General features: G+C 46.4%; 2 protein-coding genes across 3 annotated transcripts in view; one reads left to right on the top strand and one right to left on the bottom strand.

Annotated features, from left to right (window-relative positions):
* Nucleotides 1-12,570, top strand: part of LOC144379052 (uncharacterized) — a 110,494-nt gene extending 97,924 nt beyond the window's left edge. Inside the window, exons 2-3 of the transcript XR_013441150.1 lie at nucleotides 5,612-5,773; nucleotides 12,275-12,570. The gene's annotated coding sequence lies outside the window, so the exon portion shown is untranslated. The remainder of the gene's footprint in view (nucleotides 1-5,611; nucleotides 5,774-12,274) is intronic.
* The window catches only part of TRAF3IP2 (TRAF3 interacting protein 2), a 40,645-nt gene extending 24,430 nt beyond the window's left edge, over nucleotides 1-16,215 (bottom strand). Inside the window, exons 1-2 of one of the 2 annotated variants that reach the window (XM_078054864.1) lie at nucleotides 16,011-16,215; nucleotides 2,849-3,685 (exon numbers count right to left, since the gene is read on the bottom strand). In XM_078054864.1, coding sequence (XP_077910990.1) covers nucleotides 2,849-3,677 — 829 coding nt within the window. In that variant the 5' untranslated portion in view covers nucleotides 3,678-3,685; nucleotides 16,011-16,215. The remainder of the gene's footprint in view (nucleotides 1-2,848; nucleotides 3,686-16,010) is intronic. The other variant, XM_036105339.2, reaches the window with a different exon arrangement.
* Between the last annotated feature and the right edge of the window lie 1,855 nt (nucleotides 16,216-18,070).

The raw sequence follows: 18,070 nt of genomic DNA, 5'->3' as shown, positions 1-18,070 counted from the left end.
CACAATGAGGCTTTCTCCTGTTAGCAGATAAAGGCAACTGCCTGGGACTTAGGATCACAAAGCCCTTACTAAGTATTCACACTTCTACAGATTAATCTAAGGAATTCATCAGCAATGCAGATAAAAACTTACATACATGATGCTTATCCTCGCATTGCTTACTGGATCAGAAACTGGAAACTCTTTCCATTGTCCAATAACAGAGAACAGCTTAAAAGCAATTTGGTAGATCCATCTGATTAAATACTGTGCAGCGTTTTTAAATGATGCCGGAAGAAGTGCACTGAATGTCACTGGGAATTATTTTAATCTTTACATTAAAAAAAAATATATATATATATATTTTATAAGTCAAAACCCCAATAAGGAATGATAAATAGGAGATGGAAATATGAATGGGACTTTTAGGCATATTTCAATTTTGCGAGCAAACATATATTGCTGTTATGATCAGAAAAATTCTCTCTAAACGCAGATAGTAGAATGTTAAAAAGTAGTTGACAGTATTATCCTCACAGAATTATTCCCTTTTAACCTGGAAATCATGGAGAAATAAATGCAGCCCTGAGGCTGCCAAGGTTCACTCCTCAGTGATTCATACTTAAGGAACTCTGCCGCCGCACCCATCCTATTACTGGGCACTTAGAGTGGGCAGCGGTGTCCAGAACCCCAATCAGTGACTTCCCAACCTCCAAAACTCAAGGTCCCAGGTTTAGGCCTCCGAGGCTCTTTCTCCCCAAGCCTTGCTGCTTCCACAGCTCCTGGCCTCACTCTTAACCTCACAATCGTTCCTACGTTTTTCTTCCAAACATCTTCTAAGTTCCTCCACGACTTAGCTCAAGTGTCCTTCTGGAAACCTGCCCAGATCAATGCCTCCTTCAGGCTCTGTTCCCTTGTGCTCTGCCTGTCAGAACACCTAATGTCAGTATGGCATCTGCTCATGGACTTGTCTACTTCTCCCTCCAGAACGTAAGCTTTCGTATATCGGGACAAAAATTCCTCTCCCTCCTTTTTTTTTTTAAATTAGGAATTCAACTGTTGCTCCATTCATTTTAGGAAGCTTTATACGAGGTGTACATGTACAAATACATAAATTATGATTGGTTACAACATTTTTGGTTATTTCTAGAATTTATTTTAAAGCTAGGCATCAGGCCTTTGGTCCGACACTTTGGTCTGACCATTTGAACTGCTTTTTGTACAGCATTTATTTGCTAAGAAAAATATCATATCTCAAAGCCCTGTTATTTCCCAGCAGCCTCAGCTGAGACTGAACATCAAGAATTGTAAAGGACCTTTTATCTCAATCTAAGACTTTATCACTTTCAGAAATGCTTACTGCACTAATACACGTTATTCACCTAGCCACTGATTCAGAAATAATTTATTGAGAGTCTAGTATATGCTGGTCACTGTGCTAAATGCTGGAGAGTTATGGATTAAAAATATACCTTTGCTGGGATACCTGGGTGGCTCAGTCAGTTAAGCACCTGACTCTTGATTTCGGCTCAGGTCATGATCTCAAGAGTCACGAGATCGAGCCCCACCTCGGGCTCCGTACTGGGTGTGGATCCTGCTTAAGATTCTCCCTCTCCCTCTCCAACCGCCCCCAACTTCATGCACATGCACACATGCTCTCTCAAATAAATAAATAAAATTAATTAATTAAAAAAATGATATACCTTTGCTGATGTGGAGGGAGAGGTAGACAAGTCCATGAGTAGATGCCATACTGATGCTAGGTGTTCTGACGGGCAGAGCACAAGGGCACTGAGAGCCTGAAGGAAGGATTGATCTGAGGAACTTTCCAGAGGGACCCTTGAGCTAAGTCTTACAAGGTGTATATGGTGATGGTTGTATAAGTCTGCAAACACTACGATTCACTGACTTGTGCACCTAAATGGGTAAAAGGTGAACCTTACAGTATGTAAATTAGATCGCAATAAAGCTGTTAACAGAAGAGGTACAGAGCTGGGTTAAAACGTTCAAGGAGGGGAACAACATCCCGGAGAGAGAAGGGCAAGCGCAAGCTCTTGCAAGCGTGAAGCAGTTAGCCCGGTTCGGGGGACTGCGGTCCTCGAGGGCGGCCGGAGCGTACAGTAGAGGCAGCGGCTCACGTCCCCAAAGGAGTTTAAGCAACAGCATCACAAGAGCAATTCAATCTTCGGGTAATGGCCTGATTCCAGAGTTTTCAAGACCATTCTGGGATTTTAGACTGAAGGCCCCCTTTCTTTGCCAAACCTAAGATGGGCAAGAAGCATGCAGAGAAGGAAGAACCCAGATGCCCAATTAAGTCAACAAAAGTATACTCTAGAAGATGATGGACTCTGAAAAACAAACTGAGGGTCCTAGAGGGGAGGGGGGTGGGAGGATGGGTTATCCTGGTGATGGGTATTGAGGAGGGCACGTTCTGCATGGAGCACTGGGTGTTATGCACAAACAATGAATCATGGATCACTACATCTAAAACTAATGATGTAATGTAGGGGGATTAACATAACAATAAAAAAAAAGAAAAAAAAAGTATACTCTAGAAATCATTTGGGTCATCTCCCTGCCTGTAGGCAGGTTTCAGTTAAACTAACCGAGACAGAGGAATCTGTTTTCTCCTTAAAGTTTTATAGAGAAGTAGGTTCCAAGTGGGACTGGCTTGGGCTAAGATGCAGCATTCTTCTAGAGCTCCTGGCAAATCCAACCACACACGGAGAACCCCTGTACTGGGAAGCAGAATGCCCTCCCTGCATTCTGACCAGTCTGTGCTGGTCTGGTGAAGCGAGGCACGGACACGAAGCCCTTGTGTACTTAGTTACCCAGCCCGGAATGTCCAGAGGAGGTAAAGTTCACTTACACGGCACCTGGTGATAGGGGCCTCCAGGGCAACGGTAATGACAGTTCCACTGCGCATGTGCGGGAGGGTTGGGAGGCAGCATCTGTGCGCACGCTGGGTACCTCTGAGGTTCCAACCGAGGGAGCTCCCTGGACCTGAGCGGGCCGGGGAGGTCCTGGGGGTAACACACGGAGGTGAGGGGCAGGGGCCTTTCCAGCTGCCTGATGCCCAGGACGTCCTGGGGCTGGGAATCATACCCCGTGTCTATGGTAGGCAGATCTGGAGCTGCTCGGTTCCTGTGGGGCCCGGGCTGTTGCACCGTCTCTTGGCTACTGCCCGAGGAGTCTGCTGAGGCATTAGGTAAACTTTGGTCTGATTTGTCTGAGTCATGGCCAGTGTCAGGAGAAGCTGCTGAAAGCTGAGATCCTAGCCATTGATTCCGTTTTTCCATAAATGAAAACTGATGGTCCGGAGGGAGGACTCCAACCACAGACTCGGGCTCATGCTCGCCGGCTGCGGAGGAGCCCAAGGGAAAATCTTTGCCCGGGTCTGGGTGTCTCCTCCAGAAGCTGTCTTCGCTCTCCTCCAGGATTTTAGTGCGCAGGCAGGTGACCTGCTGGGACACAGGCCGTAGGTGATTTGAAAGTTTCAGGGGTGGCTGAGCCTGAGAAAATTCTCCTGAGGAACAGTGAGGGGTTCTGGGCGCAGACAAGCTGTTGGGAGCCATGTTCCTTAGATTTGGAGCAGGTGGTTCTGATCCCTCTTCCAGGGAATAGTCTGGGCTTGGTTTCAGTAACTGACTTGGGTATGGTTCTGATTCATCAACCTCCACAGGAATGCTTCGGTTCATTCTAGCTTCTGGAACAAGAGAAAACATGCCACAGATCATTTCTTGGAGTCCCAGCTTTATGACCTTAAGGGACCTCGTTCAAGATGTGGTTTCAATTAGCAGCAGTGTGACACCAACGTGCTTCAAAGCCCCAGTCACATAAAGTTGCTCACTTATTCTCCAGCAAAAGCTCTAATCCTTATTAAGATATTTTTATATGGAAGGTGACTCAAAGGATGTGACTGGACAGTGATGTGATGGATGGTGCAACAGGAGGGCAGATGAAAATCAACAGCTAAGTATTGAGGAAAGAGAAATTATCATGGGGGCTGCTTTGTGCGTGCATGTAGACGTGTAAGACGCGTGTGCAGGATGCACCAGGCTTTGGCACGTTGGTTGCCTTTGAGGATGGAGTTAATCAGGGAGAGAGTTTTCACCTTTTAAACTTTAAAAACTTTGCTGTGTGGCTATTGCCTAATCACACACACACACACACACACGAAAGATTAAAAAAAAAAGAAGAGTGAGTTTTTAAAAAGCACTGAAAAAAGGTCATAGTGACATTTTCCACTTAACAGCTATAGATTGTTTGCAGGACTTAATTCCCTTTGGTCCTATGCCCGCAGTTAGGGTAGCCCTGACCATCTGGTTTGTGATGAGCTAGCAAGGCTGGCCGACCTCGCCTTTAGCCCACAGTCCAGGTAGTACTGGTTTTACCTATAACAATAGAACTCTTGATCCACATGACAAAATGAGAGAGAAAATTAGCCTCCCCTTATCCTGAGTTTGGTTGAGATGATGCCCTAGGATACCCAAGCTCCAGGGGAAGGCAGGAGACAGGCAGGGAAAAAAGAGCAGAGGAGTGACTGAAGGCCTACAGAAGGCTCCAGAGCAGGTGGAGGGGGAGGGAGACAGCGAACAAGACATCCCAGAGGTTTGTCTATGCAGGCCTTGGACGTAATATCAGAGAATACGGGTGGTGCTGCCGGTGGGGGATTTTTAAATGCGTGTTCTGGGTCCATGTAGAATTTCAACCACAAACCTTTACTGGGGGCTTGCTGTGCCTAAAATCATGATGTACATCAATTATTGCTCTAAAACAAGTTTTGAAAAATATGAGCTCACCTTCTCTTGAGCCCTGGACCCAACCCAATGGCAACTGGACAGCGTGCATTTTAAGATGCTCCCCTCTGAGCAGAGGTGGGACCGGCAATTTCCTACCAAATTTATCTTTACCGCCTATAGACAGATACCTCCAACTGCCCTTCCCCACTCTCTGCCAAGTGAACACTAACACTTCTCTTCCCCTCGCTTGGTGACAAACTTACCCATCTGCTGCAAACAACCTTTGTACTGTTTTCTGGCACAAAAGAAAACTCTTTTAGTTTCTAATTCCTGGCTGGCCCTCCCTCCGTGCCTCAGGCTCCCTCTTCTCCTGGCTGCCTGCCTTCTAAGCAGCTGTCTAGGTGGTGGGTGCCCCTTGCCCCTGGACTCTGCAAAAAAGAGATATCATCACCTACATTGATCAGACCTTGTAAAAATGAACAGGAACCTACCGCAAACACAAATATTTCAGCAAATAGCTGAAATAATAAATAATTATTTTTGAATGCTTACCATTGTTTTCCTCTCTTGCCTACAATTTGTCCATAGCTATGAAATTGGATATGCCATACAACGTGCTCTTCAGCTGGTCAGGAAACCAAAGTATTTTCTGAAGGGCTGGCCGAGTGTTGTGGAATCTCCTGCGAGCATCTGTGGGCCCACAGCTGAATGGGAGGGCAAAGAGATGCCCCAAGGGAGTCAACTCACAAAAGGACTGCATTCTGTTGACTCTTTCTTGTTCCGTGATGCACGTTCATTGCCCACACTTCAGGTGCCACTGTTGACATTTTCCCTGGGGTTTTTAAATACCTTACAAGTATTTCCCTAAAAAGTTGCAAATTCTCTTCTAGCCGAGGAGCCTCCAGGGGCTGGGTGGAAGCTAATGACAAAGCTGACTAGTGGGGTCATCTCACATAACTGAACACCCAAGGTTGATCTTGCGGCAGGAATTCTACAGTTACAACTGGACTAAAAAGGAACAAACGGCCCTGGATGGTAGTAAGGATGACGAGGTAAGGAACAGCCTCTAAGGAAAGCTGTGGGATTGGTAATCCGTAAAAGACAAAACAGACCCTGATGTTTTATACCTGTCACTATCAAGTATTCAAACAGCAAATGACTACTGAACGCTACTATGTGTCCAACTCAGTGCTGTGTATCCTCCTTCTGAGGCATGAGCTGAATTAAAACATTTTTTTTTATAATAGGTAATACCTACAAGTAGTATAAAATTCAAGAGTACAAAAGGGTATACAGGGAATTGGTAATCAAGACTATTTCTAAGGACTTAAAAAGCACCATTCCTACCTTCATGTTACTTGTGATCCAGATCAAGAGAGAAAACTAATGTAGGAAATCAAAGGCCCTACCTCAGGGCCTTTGCACTTGCTTCCCCCACATATCTGCATGGCCTGCCTCCTTTCTCCTTCAGGTCTTTACTCAGCTGCCACTTTTTCAGTGAGATCACCCTGTTCGCCCTCTCTAAAATGGTTACATGCCCTTCTCACTCCCTGTCTCTCTTCCCTGCTTCACCACCCTCTCCAGCAATTATCACCATCTTACATACTACAAAATGTATACTATAAATACAAATATCTAATACATGCCTTATTTGTTTATTGTTTCTTTCCTCCCCTAGAATTTAAACTTCATGAGGGTGCGATTTTTGACTGTTGGTCTCATGGCTATATTCTCACCACCTAGAGCTGGTACATAAATATTTGTTGAATGAATAAATTATCGATGCCTGTTTTGGAGAGGGTACAGATCTGGGTAGCTGGGGGGATCACTGACAGTGAGAATGTCAGGCTCCACGGTGGGTGGCAAGGAGCATTTGTGGGCCAAGTACTCAGAGTTCTTAAAATTATATGGAGGGGCGCTTGGGTGGCTCAGTCAGTTAAGCATCCGACTCTTGATTTCAGCTCAGGTCATGAGATCGAGCTCCATGTAGGCATGGAGCCTGCTTAGGATTCTCTCTTTCCCTTTCCCTCTGCACACTGCCGAACCTCTCTCTTAAGAAAAAATTAGGAGTGCCTGAGTGGCTCAGGCAGGTAAGCATCTGCCTTCAGCTCAGGTCATGATCCCAGGGTCCTGGGATGGAGCCTCATGTTGTTGGGCTCCTTGCTCAGTGGGGAATCTGCTTCTCCCTCTCCCGCTGCCCCTCCCCCTGCTGGTGCTCTCTCTCTCTCTCTCTCTCAGATAAATAAGTAAAATCTTTAAAAAAAAAATTATACCACCTGGGGACCTTTCCCCCTTCCTTCCTTCTTCTTTTTTTTTTTTTTTTAAGGTTTTATTTATTTGACACACAGAGAGAGAGCACAAGTAGGCAGAGTGGCAGGCAGAGGGAGAGGGAATCACGACCCGAGCCGAAGGCAGTCGCTTAACCAACTGAGCCACCCAGGCGCCCCCCTTCCTTGCTTCATCTCAAATATTTATTAAATGCTCACTGAGTGTCAGGCCCCAAGGTGAGTCTGGGCTATGCCTCAGAGGTCCCACCCATGGCAGAGTTGACCACCACCCTCACTTGGAGAATAAAGGTGATTCTACCACCCAGTGTGATAGGAACATCTGCTATTCTGTTCCAGACAGGGAGCTGGTCTGTTCCTGCACCCTGAGGGCTTCGCCCCACACAGCAGAGGGTAGGCATGCTTACAGCTACCATGTGGGCCCCTCCCAGCTCTAGGCCCCTACCAGAACGGGCAGAACAAACCCTGCCATCCCCCCCGTGTCACAGAGAACAGCTACACACAAATGGTACATCAGAGGGCCATGGGCAGATAAGTGGGTTGTTGGAAATGGCACTTTTATTTTTGGTCTTTAATGTCAACATTGTAAAAATACTACACATTTTTTAAAAAATCACTCAATATCTCACCACTCCTAATATTTCCATTTTTCCCTGTTTTATTGCGGGGCTTCTCCACACGATGCCCACATGGTTATAATGCTGGCATGGCCTGTGCTCCAGTCCCTAACAGGGGGTGACACCTGGATGGAAGCAGAAAAACTCTGTTTCCTACCATTGCCCTAGAGGAGAAGGCTCCAGGGGGCCAGAAGGGCTGTGAGCCCCAGGACCCTGTGACCCCAGGATCCTGAGCCCCTGGCAGCGTCATGGACAGTCTGTGTCTCCCCAGCATCCTGCCCAGCTCAGGAAGCCTGGGGCCAGCTGGGCCTGTCAGGCCTGGAGGGCAATGGCCCTGTCTACCTCACCTTGGGGCAAATTCCTGGAAGAAGGGAGAGGCTAGAGGCTAAGGGAACTCAATTCAAGGGAGTCTCTGGCTCAGAATCTCTTTTTGGGGCTCACGATACAGGTGCTCAGGCCTCCCACCTAGAGATTCTGAGGCGAGGTCAGGGCTCCTGTGTATTCTTGTTTAAGTCCCACAGGTAAACAGCTTCTCTCGCTCTTTACCAAGGGAATGTAATCTGTGCAATTTGGCAGGAACTGTCAGAACTGTTAAAGCTCATGCCCTTTGACCTGGTCATTTCACTTCTAAGAATCTCCTCTGCAGGGATATGTGCGTACCGTGTGAAATGAAGAGGCTCTGAAGATGGCCAGTGCAGCCTTGTCTGTAATGGCAAAGACTAGAAACAACCCACACGTCCAGAAAGGTTCTGATTTTTAAAACTGTAGTCCAGCCAAACGAGGACTTCTCTGTGTCTTTTTAAAAACGACTGAGGAAGTGCTTTGTGAACTGAGGAGGAACTATCTTCAAGCTTTATCTGTGAAGTTAGAAAAAGTAAGGAGCAGACAGCATGTAGAGTATGCTACCCTTTGTACAAACTAAGACTGTGTATGTACATGCCATCTCGTCAGACATTTGCAACAGTGGTCGCCTCTGGAAAGGGAACTGGATGGCTGAGAGGCAGGAGGGAGACTTGCTTTTTGGAGCATTTTATACCTTCTATATCTACTTAAAAGCTAAAAAAAAAAAAAAAAAAAAGAAAAGAAAGAAAAGGAATAGCTCCAGAGTGCTTCTGATGTTCACGAAGATTAAGAACCAATGCGAAGGAAGGAGGCATTCCTGAAACCACTCCAGGGAAAGAACACGTCCCTTAAAATACAAAAGAGCATTCAGCAGAGGGTGAGAACATTTGCCTGGGGGTGGGAATGGGTTGGCACAAGCCGGGAACAGAGGGCTGGAACAGAGGGCTAGTCCGGAGCTCACACGACTAGGCTGAAGCAGTTGTGCGTGCTTGGGAGCCTGGCTCCCAAGCTGACCCAAGAGACACTAACTTTCCTTCTCTTGAATCTCATTGCCCTTTGGACCGTGAGCTGTGGTTCTAGCTCTTGGATTCTGACCACACCTTGCTTCAAATCTGTCAGTGTTTCTCTGCCCAAGTCTCTTGTTTTGGGCTGCCTTTCTGTCTCCTCCAGCCTGAAACCTTTCTCTGAGCATATCCACTCTACCTTGAGGAGCCCGATTGTGAAGCTCAGATCTTATCCAGATGGCAGCAGTTCTGACGTCCTATGTGACAATGCTCCCAGGGGTCCCATTCACAGAATTCCCCATCCCCTCCCCCCTCTTGCTGCACACAGCTCTCAGTCAATCCCCCTGAGCCGCCTCCAACTCTTTGCTCATATCTGTTCCCAGCAACCTTTTTCTCCTCCAGCACATCCTGCCTTGAATTGTTTCTAGAAACAGAGCCTATGAAGCCTTCACAACACTGTTTTTCTGATCTCATAGTTCCTCAGAAAGCTTCTTTTCCTTCCATCATTCCCACCTCCCTTTCTGCATGTCCATTACACCCCACCCTGTGTGGCAAACAAGTCTCTGTCAGGGCACACATGAAGAGATCTAATGTCCACATGCACAATTAACTGCGGCTCTGCTTTCCAGCTGGGCTTACCCCGAATCAACACATAGTTTGAGGATGTCAGAAAATATGCAGAATTTAAATGCACAGGCTCTAGATTCAAAATCCCTACATTTTAATTCTTTCTCTGCCAGCTACATGATTCAATGTATGACCTTGAGAAAATTACTTACCTTCTCTGGGCCTCATTTTTCTGATATGTAAAATGGGGGAAATAACGTTTGCTTTGCAGGTATATTGTGGGGATAAAGGAAGATATAAATAAAATACTGACTGTAGGGCGCCTGGGTGGCTCAGTCAGTTGAGCGTCCTACTCTTGGTTTTGGCTCCAGTCATGATCTCAGAGTTGTGAGATCGAGCCCCGCAACGGGCTCCGAGGGAACTCTGCTTGAGATTCTCTCCCTCTGCCCCTCTCCCCACTCACGCTTGCTCTCTCTCTCTAATAAATAAATAAATCTTTAAAAAAAAAAATGCTGACTCTAGGGCCTGGCCCGTATCAAGCTCTCAAAACCCAAAACCCATCTTGTTATTATTTTTTTAAAAGATTTTATTCATTTATTTGAGAGAGAGAGAGCATGAGTGGAGGCGAGGGACAGAGGAAGAGAGAGAAGCAGGCTCAAGGCCAAGCAGGGAGCCCAACACGGGACTCAGTCCCAGGACTCTGAGATCATGGTCTGAGCTAAAGGCAGACACTTAACTGACCGAGCCACCCAAGTGCCCCATCATCTTGTTATTATTTTTACAAGTGACTTGGCTTTAGAACTTTCTTCTACGCTATGTTCACTGGTTTTATACCTGAATGTTAATGCTATTATGTGAACCTAATGAATGGAGACTATATCTTTTTGACCAACGTGTGTAGTTTCTGGCACATTCAATACACATTGTCTCTTGTCTTAAAACAAGCTGGGCCACAAACTGGGTATGTGCTATCACTTTCCCATTCCTATTTCACAGAGGCTTAGATACATTAAGTAGCTTTTCCAAAGTCACAGCCGAATCTAGCCTATAGATCTCCTAACTCTTTCCATTAAACCACACAGATCAGAGGCTTGGCAAACTTTTTCTGTAAAGGTCCAGATAGTAAATAGTTCATGCTTTATGGACCACATATGGTCTCTGTCTCATACTGTGCTTTTTAAACAACACTTTAAAAATACAAGAACCATTCTTAGCAATATGCTGTAGTAAAAACAGACCATGGGTCACATTTGGCCCAAGGGTTATAGTTTACCAACAGCTGATATAGACTACACTGACAAATCAAAATATAAAGAAACCTTCCCCTTAGGGTGCCTGGGTGGCTTAGTCGGTTAAGCGTCCGATTCTTGGCTCAGGTCATGATCTCAGGGTCATGAGATTGAGCCTCGCATTGGGCTCAGCGCTGGGCGTGGAGACTGCTTAAGATTCTCTTCCTCTGCTCCCCCACACCCCACTTGCATGCTCTCTATCTCTTTAAAAAAAAAAAAAGAAAGAAAGAAAGAAATCTTCCCCTTTATTAGTAGTAATTGTTAATGTTTATTGAATGTTTACTATGTGTCAAATATTGCTCCAAGTGCTTTACATATATTAACTTATTTCATCCTCACAGCTACCCTATTTGGTAAGTACTATTGTCAATCTCATCTTACAGATGGGGAAACTGAGACACAGGGAGGTTTAGTAACTTCCCCAAGATCACATGCTCAGTAAGCACCATAGACAGGATTCAAATCCCAGCAGTTCAGCACCAGAACCTGCGCACTTAACAATTTGTTTGTTGGGTGGGAGCCTGACTTGTACAGCTATTTGAAGGGAGGAGGGAGGAAGGGGCCTGGAGGAGCTGAGTAACCCCTGGAAGCTTCTGGAATGAATATGTTTCGGAAGCATTCACCTTGCAGCTAAGGAGGCGTGGATACAGGCCACCTGTGTTTTATAAAGGATTACCAGGCGGGAAACCTGTGGTGGCTTTCCTTCATGCCATTACAATAGGGGACATGGATGAGCCTGCAGAGGCATCTTGATTTGAGAAAAGCACTTGATTGGATCTCATTAAATTTTAATCATAAACTGAATTCAAAATAAATTGAAAACTGGTTGACAGAGCACAAACAAAGGGTGATGATAAATGGTGATGCATCTAGAGAGGGGATATCTTCCAGGGGACGCCTCTGAGGCAAGGACGGATGGGATTTAATGAAGGTGTTATGTCCCTGGAAGAAGACAAATAGCATAGCAAGAAACAGAGGAAGGGCAGAAGTGAGCAGCCTGAGTAATTAATAAACCACATTACCAGCTCCTAAATAATCAAGGCTTGCTGTTCACCAACTGCTTGGATTTTTTTAAAAAGAATTCTTTGGGTCAACAACAGGGTTGAAGAGTCCTAGAGACACACAACATGAATATTTCAGGTGGACATAATAAATAAATATATAAATTTACAGTTAGAAAGATCCTCAGATCCAATTTGGATCAGATAGTTTCAATTACAGATTCTCAAGCTCTTCATTCCTCAGGGAATAATTTTAAAAAAAAATAAATTAAAAGTCTAAAAGTCACGTATTAAAAAAAATCTTTAAACTCATTAATGTTCTTTGTTTACTGCCCAAATGCATGCAAACTTTCACAATGTCGGTTTGCTCAGTGGAAGATGGTTTTGAGTGTACTGTTTGGCTCCAGTTCAAATTCCAGTAAACAAATACTTCCAAGTTTACTTGCAGGATTTCCCAGACAGAGAAGTTCTTCCATTTGGTTTGCCAGAGGACTGGAAGTCGTGGTGAGCCCAAGAGACAAGGGAGCATTTACTGGCCCTTATTCATCCCCTGCACAGTACGACTCACATCAGGCCCAAGGCAGCACAGCATGACCTGACCTAATTTGAAGTTCGCTCTGGAACTCCTCTGAGCCGCTAAGCAAGGAGACCATGGACTAATGGGAACGGACTGATTCTGCTCTGTAGTGAGCTGGGAATAAATATTTGGAGAACAACCTCAAACCAGCCCAGGTTTTCGTTCGTTTTGTTTCAGATAAGGTTTCTCTAAGCACGTATCTATGATTCTTAATTTCAGTCCAAGCCCCAGAGTGAAGGAGAAGGGGCAGAAAGCAAAAATCAGGAGAGAAAAAAGAAGAGCTATTAAGTAAGAAAGGAGAATGGAAGAGGAAAGACAACAAGGAAAGTGGGGAAACCTTGAAGGACATCTTTAAAAATGTGCCCTTTATTGGTGTAGGAGAGAGATTTATTTAAATTGTGATTTTTATGTATTACTGGGTATGAGAAGGGGCAGCTGGAAGGGAAGGGAAAGAATGAATACAGGTGAAAGGTAAGAGTGTTATAGGTCAGCTGGTGAGCCTGGAAGAGCCTAGACAGACAGCACAGAGGAGGAAGACTGATCAGAGACGGGAGGGAGGCCCAGTGACCCTGGGAGGGGAAGAAAGAAAAACACTGGAACCCCCCAGAGCAGGAAAACAATGAGGCAGAAAAGGGCCAAGTTTCCTTCATCGCTGAGGGACCTGCCAAGACCCCAGCCAGCCTCGGTCTTCAGGGTGGAAGGAAGGGGGACACGCGGGCTGGGGGAGGACCCGGCAGTTCCATCACCCCCAAATGGCTCCATTTTAGCTGCCTCATCAGGGAACCAAGCCAAACGGGCACAGCGCTACGGTGTCCCCTGGTAGACGAAGGGACCCCCCCACCCCAACCTCAGCCAGTTTACAACTCGCAGCACCCCCCCCCCCCACGGTGTCTATACACGCGCGTACGCACGCGCCCACACACGCACGCGCAGAGCGACGCTCGCGGCCAGGCCCTGAAGCGCACGTGGGCTAGTAAAGGTCCGCTGGAGATGGGATGCAAAGAATGTCGGGGGGAGAAGGGACAGCTAGGGTTTCATGAACTAAAAATATCTTGGTGACAACGCACTGAGAAGAAACCGGAGAGGCCCAGGGGGAGAGCTCCTTGATTCCAATCCTCAGATGCTTTCTCACGGAAGGACGGCAAGATTGTTTTGATAAGGAAATGTGATCAAACATTAGGGGTCATTTCATTGGATCTGAAAGGAATTTAAAGTTTAATGTGCTTCATCTGTGCCCCTTCCCCCCCCAAACAGTTGCCCGCAATTCTTACATGTTTTTATGGGCTAATCTAAAATTGCCTGCCGTAGAAAAATGGTTGAATTCAGGGTATTTCTGAGCTTTCGATTCTGTGCTGTGTAAAACAGATTTCATTTAGACAAATTGCCTACATAATCTGTCTTCTGCAAGCCTGTTAAAGAATGCCTGCAAAGATGACTGCCTTCTCCTCCTGTTTTCAGAGCCATTTGAAAGTCACTAACTCTTTAGTCCTGGGAGAAGCAGGCTTAAACGTTTTCTGTCTTTGCACCCTCCAAAAGTGAGTATCCCCGAGATAGCAGTCTTATCCCCGACCTGCTGGTTCATCGCCCTGACTTCACTCCTAGGCAGCCCACCCCACACAGCGAGCAGAGCAGTCACGGCTCCATTTCGTGACCTCCATCATGAAATGACTTGGAGCTGCAACGCCAGATGAAGAATGACTGTGGGTGGTCTTTCTGGGTAAAAGCTAGGCTGGCAGCCCGGCAGCAGTGAGCCTCGTTTCAGATAATGGTGCTTCGTTATTTGAAAATAGAATGGGTAACTCATCACAGTTGAAACATCTTGAAATTTCTGTCCTCTCATCCCGGGGTGGGGGCTGGGGGGGGGGGAGGAGGGGAGAGAAAGCCATCTAAGAACGTGACAATGACTATACCAGGGCCTTTCCACAGAAACAGTTTGGCAATACTTAAAGCCCTGAGTCAGCCCGTCCCAGTCAGCCAGGGCCTGTTGGAGCTGTACTGGCAAAAAATAATTGCCCCAAAGAAATAATAATAATAATAACAATAATAATAATAAAGTAGTGGTTTGGAAAAGGTTAAGGATTCTGTGTCTGCCATCTGACGTGTCCAATCACAGCCATCACCCTTACATGGTATCAGGATGTGCTGCACGGCTTCCTTTCACCTCCCATTGAAGGTCCCCCCCCCCCCCCCCCCCCCAGTGATTGGTCTAGCCCAGGAGTGGTTTTCAGCTCCAGCTAAGTCAGTAAGGCAACCTTCCAGGCTGGTCTGCCAGTTCTCTGGCCTGCCTTGACTTTGTGGGCAAGTTCACAGGACAGTTCTTCCTGGGGAACCCAAATGGGACATGAACTAATTCAAGAAACCCCCTGTTTTATGTAGCAAGAGCCAATAAAAACGCCTAAATTCCGGGCAGCCCTCACACAGAGCCACGTGGCCTCCCAGCCACCCCCCAGTCTCTGGCCTTGAAAGCTGCTTTTTACCTTGTGCCTTGAGAGCAGGTGAGTGAAACAGAAATCAAAGCAGCTTATATGGAAAGAGCTTGAGCACCGATGAAGCATTTGATACCATATGGGGTGCTAGGGGGTAGAGGATTAAGAAACAAAATCTTTTTCCTCAAGGAACTGTCTAGTAGCCGGAGGTAAAATTAATATATTTGAATAGTCCGTAAACAAAACAAATCTTCCAAGACCACCCAGTACGGCTTGCCCTCTGGGACTCCCATTATTTTGTTAGAAGGGAATTTAGACAAAATCATGTTAGTTCATCTCCCACACACATTTTATTGATGAAGAAATCCAGGCCTAGGGAAACCAAAGTGAATTGCCTAAGTCACAGAGCCAGCAAGGAGTGGAGTGAGGACTTGAAACCAAGTTTCTTGTCCTCTTTTTTATTATTTATTTGGCTTTCCCCCCATCCATTAAAAAAAAAAAAAATTCCCCTATTCTAAGAGATCATCTTGAACTTGAAAGTCACATGAAGCTTGATTAGGTGCTGAGATCAAGTAATAGCGTTTCTCCCCCGGTTTTCATTGCCAGTAAATGTCCGGGCTGCTTGGGAGGGGCGGAGGGGCTGTAGGGGAGCCGGCTGGGCACAGAGCGGAGCTGAACTTCCTGGCCCAAGAATGTGGGGTTGATCTTTTTCCTGCATGAGACAAGGATCAAGAAAACTGGGAGTTTTCCTTCCATCTTTGAAACTGACGTGTCCCGGGGCTGGAAGCCAATTACTTAATTTTTGCCATCCCGGGCTCCCTCCTTGGAGAAGGGGGGCTGGATTCTTCACCAAAACTTGTGGGGACACTAAGTACTCAAACAAATGGTTCCCAGGCAGCTCCGAAAACAACACCCGTGTGCGCACCGTCCATTCCTCGAAGAGTTAATCTCACTCAGCTCGCCTGTCTGAAATACTAAACCACCGGCACTTTCTCGCCGCCAGAAACTTTTAAGTGTCATTTTCTCAGCCCAAGCGGGTGCACGAACAAGTTAAAGGTGGGGGGTGGAAGGTGGGAGGAAAGGAAGGCAGAATGTTTCAGTGAAGGAGAAAACAGTGTTTGGGAAAATGGGTCAGCGGCTAAAAAGTAAGGCTAGGCAGGCGACAGCTCTGAACAACTTACCTTAGCACCACCAAGGACAGACAGACCGGCCGACAGGGTGGTCGTGCTCTCTCCTTCTCACACTGCACCTTGGGTGGCTCCCGCCTCCCTCCTCCCTGTCCAGGCCCAGGTAAGCCGTAGAACAGGCTCTGAAGCAGGAAGTGGAAGTTGTATGCAAATTTCTACGGAGGCTAGGAAGCCTCCGACGAAAAATCTCCCTGTGGGCAGTGAATCAACAGCCGAGAAGTCACTTTATTTCTTAAAACAGAAACCTCCTTCATTCCGTAGAAAAGGCCACTGACTGACCAATTAGGGTGCATTTTTTGTTTCCACCACCCAGCTAAGTAACTGTGGAGGAATGTCCACACTGCCCCGGATCTCGGGGCTACTGCATGCCCTAACCCTAGCCGGAGAGGGTGCCTGGAGAGGGGATTGAACTTGGGTGTTAAGATTGGTTATTCATTAGCAGCTCCAAAGGAGGAGATTGGGGGCAGATAGCGGGGTGGAATATGAGGCAAGAACTATCTGTAGCTGCTTAAAACATCAGCATTTGTTGCCCTTCACGGTGAGGGAGGACTCGCTGCCCACCCCACGTGAGCATGTGCGCACACGCGTGCACACACACACACACACACACACCCTGCCCATCAACAGGCATGAAAAAAGTGACTCCTTTTAAGAAAACACACACACGCACACACGCACACTCCCATGCACATGCACACACGCACTGTTCTCCCTCTGGCTGCATTTTTCATGACCTCAAGTTTATTTCTTCTCCTTCCTTCTGCTTGTTTAATCAGTAGCCTACAGAAGTTATGGTCGAAGGAGACACTGGCGACAGGATGACCAGGGCAGCAGAGTGGGATGGGAGCTGTGGCCTCTAGAGCTCTGGAGTCAGAGGGATGTGGGGGTGAACTCAGTGATGGCACTGGCCGGCTGGGCACCACAGCTAGATGCCTGGGCAGGCACATTGCGCTTCAGGGGCTGGCCTTGCCTACCCGTTGAGAGGCCCGAGGGTCAGCCCGTGCAGCTAGCCATCTCTCCACCTTTGTGCAGGGGACAGACCCTGGAGCATCCCCATCCAGACTGCCAGGTTCTGCTCAAGTAGGTCCCATGAAGTGGGTTGCTCTGCATTCTGCAAGCAGAGGAAACACGGATTGTTTTTAAAATAACACATACAGGTTGTGTATGTTTGGTATATCCTTACAATGGAATACCATGCAGCTGTGAAAGCTTATAAATATGTATGTATGTATTTCTACATTCTAACATGGAAAAGTGGCTCTGGGATATTATTAATTGAGCTATATGATCTCATTTTTGCCAATGTATATGCCAGATAAACACATATACATACATATATAGATTCATGTCTGTTCACTGCTGGTGGGCACCTGACACACTGCCCAGAACACAGTAGGCAACCATTCTCTATCTGTCAAATGAAGAAATCAGAAATGTCTGGAAAAATGCATGCAAACTGTTAAGTGGTTGTCACCTCCAGGGGATGAGATTGAGGGGAACGAGTGAGAATGGAGGACTTTTACACTATTTACACATATGGGCTGTTTGAGTCTTTTTTCCACAAGCATATTTTTTTAAAAATAGTATTTATTACCTTGGCCTTGAACTTTCTGCCTCAAAATTATTATAATAATAATAATCTTTTTTAGTTTAGGGAAAAATAGTTTTCTCTGTACAGCAGCTAGTCCCAGGATACTTGGAGAACAGAGAAGAAAAGAATGTCAAGGGGAGGAAACAAGAAGGAGAGCCAAGAAAAGGGGCGGGGTGAAAATCGTTTTCATTTCTCTTCGATCCCTTATATGGCTTGGGAAAAGCCTGGAAGATGCTTCTGTCAAGTACTACCTTTGGAATACAACCCATCAGGAAGAACTGGGAGAATCTTCTTTTCCATTTCTCCTCCCAACTGTTTCCCCAGATGGGAGGCCTGAGGGCCCTGTAGGAAGATAACCAGGTGCTAAAGTGCTGCTTTTAATAGCTGTTAGCTGGGCCTTCCTTCTGTCTCCATTTATCCTGAACAGAAGGGCAGGCACCTGGAGGAACAGGTTAATGGTTCC

This window comes from Halichoerus grypus, chromosome 9, assembly GCF_964656455.1.
Source record: "Halichoerus grypus chromosome 9, mHalGry1.hap1.1, whole genome shotgun sequence".
Taxonomy (NCBI): domain Eukaryota; kingdom Metazoa; phylum Chordata; class Mammalia; order Carnivora; family Phocidae; genus Halichoerus; species Halichoerus grypus.
This window is presented reverse-complemented; position numbering and strand designations above follow the sequence as displayed.